Genomic DNA, 10414 nt, shown 5'->3' with positions numbered 1-10414 from the left:
CTGAGACTGTCTGAACCTATCTCTATATACGTTTCCATTCTTTAATAAAGGCATTAAGGTCGGGTCTAGCAACTCTCCGTATTGTCTGCAATATGCTGCTTTGGACTCTGTATTTACCGCAGGATAGGCCTACTCAAAACAGAAGAAAAAAAGAAATAAAATCATGAAAGAAAAAAGGAAAAATTCGATAATTTCATACTTGTTACATAAACGTGGCTAACTACTAGTACTTGAATGCAATTGTTGGTGTTGCTGTTTATGTCTTCTTTGTGCCGTGTCTTCTCAGGACCCTGCATGGTGTACTCTATGTACCACGGTATGTGTCACTATGCACTGTCGCTTGTGTTACACCGTCTGCACACCAGCTAGCAGCCGACATACGAGCATAGCGCATACAAACCACGTTGATACAAACAGTGAAATAAACACCCTCCCATCGGTGTGTCGCGGACTTTCGGGTTAGCGGTGAGTAGCATGTTTTCATATTTCCCACCATCTTCTATAAGTCATGAAGTCGGTTACAGTTCTATGTAATGCTTTGTACTATGTTCGTGGAGATTGCCCTTTCCCCTCTTTTTTTTTTCGCGTGTCCTGTTATTTTTTCAGAATTATTCAACGAAGAAGTTCCAGTGTTTGTAACCTGAGTTCCTTAGTCCCACTCGTGACAAAAGATTGCATGCCTTCCAAGCCGAGTGACTTCTCTGCTGCTGCGGCTAGGTGTAGTAGCTCTAGTCATACAGCGTACTTACAGCGTCTGGTCGGGCTAGGGGTGGATTGATGGTGGATGAGGTCGACCGAAAGATCGGTCTGTATCTGGTCGTCGGGGATATGTTCCGCAGAGACTGCGTCTGACTTCACGGATCCCCCTCCTATATGGGTCTCCGGAGGAGAGCGATAACATCAAAAAAATAAAAGACTCCTCGGGACAGACGGATCTTTCTGTCTAGGATAAGGTTGCTTCTCTCTTTCTCTCTGTCTGTCTGTCTGTCTGTCTGTCTGTTTTTTTTTTTTTTTTTGGTTTTTTTTTTGGTTTTTTTTTTGGGGGGGGGAGGGGGTTAGGGGATTTCTATTGTTATAGTACAGACTCTATCCCTATAATAACGGTACAACAATAGTGATGTACAATAGACTAGATTTTACTATCCTACAATTTGATATATTTTGCGAAGTATCATTTTATAGTTGTTGGAAGTTGTTTCTCATTACACATCCAGAAAAGAAATACAAAAAAATACATGAAATTATCTCCCTAATTTGGATGATTTTGTTTCCAGTTTAATCTTCTCTTTTTTTCCCCCAGGTTGTTTGTAGTTGACCGATTCAGATTGGAAGGTTGTGAATTGTGATTAACATCATGAGAGCAGTGCGGGTAAGTGAGTATGGTGCACCGGAGGTTATGAAGGTGGAGAATGGCCTGCCCGTACCAGAACCAGCAGAAACCCAGGTACTATTCTGAAATTTCAGCTATTCTGACTATTCTGCAGGAATTTATAGACAATGAACATTGCTGAACATAATTCTTGCATGTCATATGTTCAGTAGTGATTGGCATTGAAGTTTAGACAGATTTTCAAGGAATTAAAGGCGGAAGAATGCTTTGTGGCCACAGTTGTAGAAATAGATGGTGGGTTATTGACCCTGAAGGTCCCAGTATTTGCTAATATTAATCAATCACTAACTCGATCATCATCTCTTTCGATCAATTTACCTTCATGGTCCCTCTGCCTTTATTACGTTTCCATGATTTTATTTAAATCTGTATGCTTAACCATAGATCTTCATCCCTATGTACATAAAGCAAAAGTACATGACCCTCACACTGGAATAAATGCAAAGTTGCTATGATAAATGCCAGCTTTGAAGTTCTTGATGTTGGAACATTGTTGTACAGTGGACTGCTGTTGCAACGAAGTTATAATGCAGGTCACAAAATTATTGTCTATGTATCTTTGTATTTTTTATTGTTGGGCTATGGCAAATATTCCAATACATGTATCACAAGAAAAAACTGCCAGTCCCAAAGACTCCATTATATAATGCCATAGTCACCTGTACCCGTTGTTACTATTTTAATCGTTATCATTAAAAATTACTATTGTTATTGTTGTTGTTGTTAAGATATTATTATCATTATTATTATTATTATTATTATTATTATTATTATTATTATTATTATCATTATCATTATCATTATTATTATTATTATTATTATTATTATTATTATTATTATCATTATCATTATCATTATTGAATAGGAGTAGTAGTAGTATCATTATCATTATCTTGGTCATTGTTATGATTTAATACTGATATTATTACTGCTGTTGCTGTCATAACTGCAGTTCTATGTGTATAATGCATGTGCTTTTTATTAGCAATAGCTGTGAATATACAGCTGACCAGATAATCATAGGAACTAAAATACCACTTTCATGCAGCAGAGTTCTGTGATACAACTTCTCATGTTTGTACCAGGTGCTGGTAAGGGTTAGAGCAGCCGGTGTGAACCCAGTGGATACGTACATCAGGAGCGGCAACATGGCGGTACTCCCCCAGCTTCCCTACACTCCGGGGGTAGACGCTGCAGGGATTGTGGAGAAGGTTGGTCCAAAAGTGCAAAAGTTCAAGGTGAGGGCGTATCATAGTTATCTAGTCATATATTTTGTGCACACATTGACGTTCAATCTAAATTTATAATAGAATTATACAGCAGATTTGATATTTGACACCAACTATGTAGAAATCATTGTTTACTGGCATCACTAGGATTAACCCGTTGAAGACGAATCCCGAGTATACTTGGGCAAGTGTTTATGGGAAATGTGTGTTGTGCCAAAATCAGCTCGTCCTCCTCCGCATGCTTTCAATGTAGTTTAGCATGGTCCTTCTCTGCCAAAGTGAGTGCACGTTAACAGATATTTGTATATCGTTTAATTATGTAAATCATTATCATTAACGTTTCAAAGTGTGTTGTGAGATGGCATGGGGACGGAATTTTAAGACACAATACAACAGTCTTCCAGGGAGTCCTTGCTTTTCTGGAGAGATGAATTGCAGTTTCATTGTTGGTAGGTTATTTCACTGTTTGACAGGCACTTATTACAGCAAGATGAAGTATTTCTTTGAAACTGTTTACATGCTTATTTTCTGGATTTCAAATTGTGTGCCCTTATTATTGTCATGAGTATTCTCCATGTGTTAATAGCTGCGACCAATGTATTTCTCTTCCTGTCATACCAGCCAGGAGATAGGGTCTTTGTGTACACTCCATTGGCTGGCACTTATGGAGAATTCACCCTGGCTGAGGAGAGCAAAGTGTTTGACCTGCACTCCAATCTTGACTTCAAGCAGGGGGCCACACTGGCTGTTCCCTACTTCACCGCCTACAGAGCTCTCTTCCAAAGGTAGGAGATTTTCTAGATGAAAATGTTATGTGCTAAGTTTTAATGGAGTCCGTAACCCTGCGGAAAGAAGGTTTTATAACCTCTGCTAAGGAAGGAGATTATGTTTTCATTGGCATTGGTTTGTTTGTTTGTTTATTTATTTTTTTTTGTCTGTGTGCAAAATAACTAAAAAAAGTTGTGGCTGGATTTGGATGAAACTTGCAGGAAAAGTTGATAATGGCACAAGGAACAGATGATTAAATTTTGGTAGTGATCCAAGAATTTTTTTAATGGATTTTGGAAGGACTTTTTTATCTTCTTCCAGATAGGGTCAATGAACTTGGATGTTCAAGCTGCCCGTATTTGAGGTTTGCATACATGTTCTTTGCGCGTGCTCTGCTTTGGTGAGGGGCTGCGCAGGTGGAAGCTGATGACGTAAACAAAAAGTTTCTTTACTGGGAAATTGGGCGATTTTCAGCATGCGTGTACGGGTGGAAATTAGCTGCTTGGCGGAGGCCTGCGCTGTCAGAGTGCTCTTCTAGTGTGCTAATTTTTTTTTTTTTTTTGTATGTGAATTCAGTTTAACAGGTAGTAGCAGATCACCAAAAATAATGTAATTATGAGTTATTTGATATAATGTGAGAAATCTTTCGATCATGTTAGGGTACGTAACACAGCATGCTATGGACACTGTAAAATTACTATTTGATATCACTTCAATTTCACACTACTTGTTTAATATTCCTCTTTTGTGTCATGTCCAATGAATTATACTTTCCTGATAAAAAGAGAAAACAGAGATGTTACCTCGTTATAACTGGTACCTTATAAGCATACTAAGAAAGAGACCAGCTAAATACAGTAAAGGAAAATTGAGACAGCTTAGTTCACCTCATTAAAATGGTATGGATACAATGGTGTTTTCCTGTATTCATTGGTTGCTCTATCAAAGTAGATTCCCCAATGGTTTTGATCTTTTACTTTTTCTCTTCCATTTTTACATGAATTGCAGGATGGGTGAAAGTAAAAAAAACTTGACATTTACAGTATTTTTACATCAGAGTAGATGAAATATACTGCTTGCTCATCATGACTCAGCTCTATGCCAGTGAATATCATTCAATACAGCTTTTGATTGTACAGGATATGCCATTTGAATTAAATGTAACTAGTACTTGAGTCAAGATGCTGTGACAAAAAAAAAGAATAATTTAACATAGCACAAACTGAGAAGCATGGATAAGTAGCTAGACATTACCTACTACTAGTATTTGTCATTTCTATTTGTTCAACAGGGCACATGCATTGCCAGGACAAACGATATTGATCCATGGTGCCAGTGGATCTGTAAGTACTATGTTGACGATGCTTGAATGTGATTATCGCAAGACCATTTCATTGTTAATTATACAGGTTGAATTTGGCTAATTACTGAAACCAGAGATTACCTGTAGTACACAATTATCTGATGAGCTTGATGAGTTAGGTGTTTTATCAACAGTGTGCATTTGCAATTTTGATACCAAGTTAATGGAACTTATATGTCCAAGACCTGACATGACAGATCATTACAAATGTTCTGGGATTCATAAATCTGAATGAATGCATTTTTAAAAAATTTCTTTGACAATTATCTTTGTATTATACAGGTTGGAATAGCTGCTCTCCAGTTTTGTCGTCAGCGTGGTATCCATGTCTTTGGCACGGCTGGCTCAGCAGAGGGACTGGAGCTGATCAAACGTGAGGGCGCTCACCAGGCATTTAATCACAGAGAAGAGGGTTATGTGGACAAGATTATGGTAAGTTGTGATTTTTAGGAAAAAGGAGTCTAGACTTCTCACAAGTTTTAATCACAATCTCGGCCAAATTGAATTTGCTATGAATGCCAAGGTGTTCACTATAGAACAAACAAATAAACACTTCTTTTGATGTGTTATTTGATATGTGTTCCATTGGCTTTCCATACTACCAGGCTGCCACCAACGGACGAGGGGTGGATGTGATAGTGGAGATGCTTGCTAACGTCAACCTACAGAAAGATCTTGACGTGCTGAGCCCAGGAGGCACAGTGGCGGTAAGATAAGCGCGAGTTTTCAGATCAGATGAAGGGAAAAATAGAAACTTTGGTAAATACGGTGATTGCAGAATTTGGGAAAAGTGAGCATGAGTGAGATTTCTGTTTGGCTTGATAGAATGGATTGCCATCCAAGAAGATTAGATGGATCTTGATTATCGTGATGTCTATCTCACAATTGAAAGGGCAACATCATTTTTAGAGAATGGATGAGAAGAAAGGATGGCAAGTAAACTTAATTCTGCTTTCCAGTGAGAATCACAACTCTTCCATGACCATAAAAAGGGATGTACCTCTGCTGTCTATAGTTACGTAATGACGTAATTATTGTAATGCACTATTCTGATTAATGTTCATGTGTGGTCTGGTGTGGGCAATACATCATAATGGATCTGACCTCTCTTATCCAACCATGTTGGGACTGGCGCTCATCCGAATACGCGATGTGGCCAAATGTGGGAGAAACATTGTTCATGTGCGTGTACTTGTAACTACCGACCCAGTGGTAGCAAGGTAGGTAAGGTACACCTTACCGGTTGTGTAATCAATGCTAACCTACTTCAGATTATAGTTTATTTTATCAGAAATTGAAAAATTTTCTTGTAAAATTCATAACATGTTTCTGTTTGGAATATTATAGGTAGATCGTATGAGTTCTGTAGGAGTTTGAAATCACTTTTTTGTCTTCTTCACTGTGCAAACACGTCCGCATTAGGGATGGCTGGATAATCGTGGTCGTACTGTATGGAGATAGTGTCCGTGCTTGTTGTCGTGGTAAAAGTTCTCCTATACATTTATAGTGAATATGTTGATATGTCAAACACTTTGACGGGATCTTTCTATTCACTGCCTCTCTTCTGCTCATTGTAGGTGGTTGGTAGTCGTGGAAACATCGAGATAAGTCCACGAGCAACAATGGCTAAGGAAACCTCAGTTGTCGGGGTGATGCCCTCCCATTCAACCAAAGTAAGTAACAACTCAAATATGTATTAACCTTCTAGCACGAGTGCAAGATAGCACTGTCCAGTGTAGTTCTAGCTATTTATGCCAATATTTTGATATCAAACAAGGATGAGTGATTCATTCATCATATCTCTAATGATATTGAAAAGCTTACTGATAAAGAGAACATTTTCATTGTAAACTGTAAGTGTAAATGAATGAAATCTTTTAGAGGGGTTAGTATAAAGATAAAACACCAAAGGTTCTTCCAGTTTGTTGTATATGAAAGTTTGATATCAAAGGCATTTGCTAATAGTAATAGAAATATACACTTGTGATATGCGAGCTTAAATTCATATAATTTGTGATCCTGTTTAAGTGATCTGTGAGAGTTCCTCACAAAGTGATAAAGCCATAGTATCATTGTGACTTTGGGGCCTGGAAGGTCAGCCTAACATTAGCCTCTCTTCAATAATTTCTGACATTTCCCTGATGCTTTAGAAAACATATCTGCACGAAGAAACCAATGCACATGAGTACTCCCCTTGTAGTAAAGGAGGGCGCATTTGGTTGAGATTACACCATTATATCACATTTTGGCACACCAGGTACAGACTTGTGGAATGGAAGAAAGTGTGTCAAATGAAATCTAGGGCCCATTAATTGCAATGATATTCAGGCTTCAAATATCTAGTTATTATTTGCTCACATTTCTTGAGAAATGCAAGTAGATGTATATAACTCATGGGGTGTTGGATGTCAAGGAGTACCTTAAATGCTCATCAAGTTTACCTTGCATCGTAAAAATTGTGAAAATCATGAAAAGAGAAATTTTACATTTTCTTCGTGGTTGTATGTCATACTAGTGAGAGGTACAATTTGGACAAAATAGTTTGTTTTATTTTCAGCAGTGTATGGTGAGAGAAAAATAGATTTAAGCAAAGCATTGTCAGAAGAGTAACCCATAATATACCAATCTCTTATTAAATGATTCTTGTTAAATGTGTTGCATGGTGAAGGATGCTTATGTATTTATTATGTTATTTTGTCTTGAAGGCTGAAAGGGAAGCTCAGGTTGCTGCAGTCAAGGCTGGGGTAGAAGGCGGCTGGATCAAGCCGGTCGTCTACTGCGAGTATCCACTGGAAGAGGCTCCTGCTGCCCACCGCGAGGTCATCGAGACCAAGTCTACGCGTGGTAGGATCGTCCTGGTCTTATGAAAGTGGTTGCCTCCCTTTGTATCTTAAAACTTCTGAATGGTGATTTTGTGAATGCTGGTGACATTTTCGGTCAAAAGCCAGTCTCTGGCATTATCTGCTTGTAATTGATAATTTGCAGTTTGGTAATCCATCATTATCTTAACGGATCGTATGTTTTCTTATATTTACCCCATATATGTTTTCACATCAGAGTATAGTGGCTTTACATACTGCCAGGTACATGCTCTCTGTATCACTCAGTGCTTGTTTTGTGTAAAGTGATTGCTGAAAAGCAGTGGCCATCAGCACTGCACCCACATCCATTTCTGCTGTACTTAAAAAGGAAAATAGACATAACAGGTTCTAACACCAAGGTTTTTATGCCTCCGCCAAGAAGTGTCGCTGGAGGCATTATGTTTTCGTGTTGTCTGTTCGTCCGTCCTTTCGTCTGTCTGTCCATCCGTCTGTCCGTCCGTCCGTCCATAATCAATTTTGTGGACAGCGTAACTACAAAACCGTTTGAGGTATCCTAATGAAACTTGGCATGTATATGTATGAGTGGGTGAAGTTGTGCCTATCAACTTTTAAGTGCACATGCTCAAGGTCAAAGGTCAAGGTCAAATGCTCAGAATTTCACTATTTCCCCCATATCTATGCGATGCCTGAAGGTATTTTTTTGAAACTTAGTGTATACATGTACTACCAAATAAAGATTCTCCAGAGAGAGTTTTGGGTCATGAGGTCAAAGGTCAAGTGAAAATGTAAAAAATTCTCTTTTTTCTCCATATCTTGTAAATGGTTCAAGTTGTCTTCATGAAACTTAGTACATATGCATGTACTGACTGGTAGTGATTATCTAGGGAATTTGGGGGTCAGGTTGTGGGTCAAAGGTCAAGGTCAACTCCTCAAAATTCCCTTTTCCCTCATATTTATGCAGTACCTTCAAGATTTTTCTTGAAACTTAATATACAAGTGTATACATGTTTTACCAAATGGAGGTTCTCTGGGGAAGTTTCTGGTCAAGTGAGAGTGCTAAATTTTACTTCTTCCTCCATATCACGAAAGTATTTCAAGGTATCATCATGAAACTTATTTATGCATGTTCTACCTGACAGTGATTCTCTTGGGAATTTCAGGGTCATAGGGTCAAAGGTCAAGGGTCAAAGGCTAGGTTAAGATACTAAAAACTTACCATCTATTACTGAAATTGCACTTTTTCTCCATACCTTGAAAATTACTCAATGCATAAACTTATAAAAGGGACAAAAGCCAAGTAAAAATCCTCAAATCCCAAAATACCTGCACTCTTAGACAATATAGCCATTCATCCACTTAAACCAAGTTCAAGGAAAGTGAACATTCACATTTGTGGTAAACCTTTCATTTTGTACTTTGCCAACTATATGAAACTGTCATCACACGTTGTCAAGACATTGCACTATAGACCTATTGGAAGAACCATGCATTATGGCTGAGGCATACCTGTCGCCATAGCGACATTTCTAGTTTGTTTTGTTGTTTGTTTGTTTTTTTCTGGTGGCCCATTTGGGCCAATAAAACCATCAAATTTTACGTGTTGGTGGCCTGAAAAAGAGGTTTTGTGGCACTGAATAAAAGGGAGCATAGCAATCTTTTTTTAATCTTAGTTGCCCAATCGGGCCACCAAAAGATATACTTTTTGAAAGTTCGATGGCACATCATCAATTTTTGGTGACCAAGGGCAACCAGCCACTGCCATTGTTGAGCCCTAGGTATAACATAATACTTTCCATGTCTAGATTAAAAGCTTTTTTTTGCAAGCGAGTGATATAAAATAAGTACTCGATATTGCCATCCATAGTGTCATTTTGTAACCCAATGCTAATGGCATCGTCAATCTCAACATTTGAAGTGCATTTCCATATATGAATCTTTCATTGTGAGTATGTGAGAAAGCAATAATCGGATAAACACAATGGAACTTCAGATCACAGGTTGTGATATAATGCAGGGGATGAGTTGCTACAGAAAAAAAAAAATATTAGTGCTATAGCTGAATTATTTAAAGCAATTACAGAGCAATTAAGGCAATTACCGCTCACAGCGAGTCACAGCTCATGAATATGAATGTTAAAAGTACCGCTATAATGATTCTTACTTGTGATCAGAATGAGTCTAATTATGTGTGTGCTATAAATTTTTCATTATGGCGTCGACACATTCATATATGTGTACAATACTCGTGCTATGAGCTTTCACCAGTACCTTGTATGTGTCACATCCAAGTGTGTAAATTGAAGCATTCCTCTGTTAAACTCATTTCATAGAACTCTTTACACCGATACAATATTTTGGGTTACATCAACAGCTGCTTTTGAGATGTAACCAATCAGCCAAGAGCAATCATTGTGTGTAATGATTGTGACTTTAAATACAGTACTCAGGATTACAAAGCTGTGTAAGAAACAAACTCAAGGTCATATAGGTGCAGTGTAAAGAGAGGATAATGCAAATTTATTCTTTGAAATATAGCACAAATTTAGACATTCCATTCAGGTATTGTAATGAGTATGTTCAAAGAATACAATTTATCTACAGACACTTGCACCGTAATGTAACACAACACCTGGATGTATTCTCTGTCATAAAATGATAAGGAAAATATGTTTATATTGCTCCCTGCATCCATGATTGCCCAGTATACTTCATAGTCATATCTGTAAATGTAGATTCCCCTTTATTTACTTTAAGTTCCCTTTATATTACTATTGTCATAGATTTGAGCCCAACAGTTCATCATTGTAATAACTACTGCAAAAGTGGATATTTTTGTGCGAGT

The 10414-nt window shown here is 37.9% G+C and overlaps 1 protein-coding gene across 1 annotated transcript; it reads left to right on the top strand.

Annotated features, from left to right (window-relative positions):
- Positions 1–1348: 1348 nt before the first annotated feature.
- On the top strand, positions 1349–7617 carry LOC139729131 (quinone oxidoreductase-like; the record flags this gene model as incomplete). Its single annotated transcript, XM_071640061.1, has 8 exons — positions 1349–1444; positions 2476–2628; positions 3241–3404; positions 4679–4730; positions 5033–5182; positions 5356–5457; positions 6328–6423; positions 7456–7617. Coding segments are annotated over 8 exons (975 nt in total), but the record flags the coding sequence as incomplete, so codon positions are not given.
- Positions 7618–10414: the final 2797 nt, after the last annotated feature.

The sequence above is a fragment of the Diadema antillarum genome, unplaced genomic scaffold (assembly GCF_040938485.1).
Source record: "Diadema antillarum isolate AM-2024a unplaced genomic scaffold, OU_Dant_1.0 seq00000218_RagTag, whole genome shotgun sequence".
NCBI lineage: Eukaryota > Metazoa > Echinodermata > Echinoidea > Diadematoida > Diadematidae > Diadema > Diadema antillarum.
Note: the sequence above shows the minus strand (reverse complement) of the source record. Positions and strands in the feature narration are given on the sequence as shown.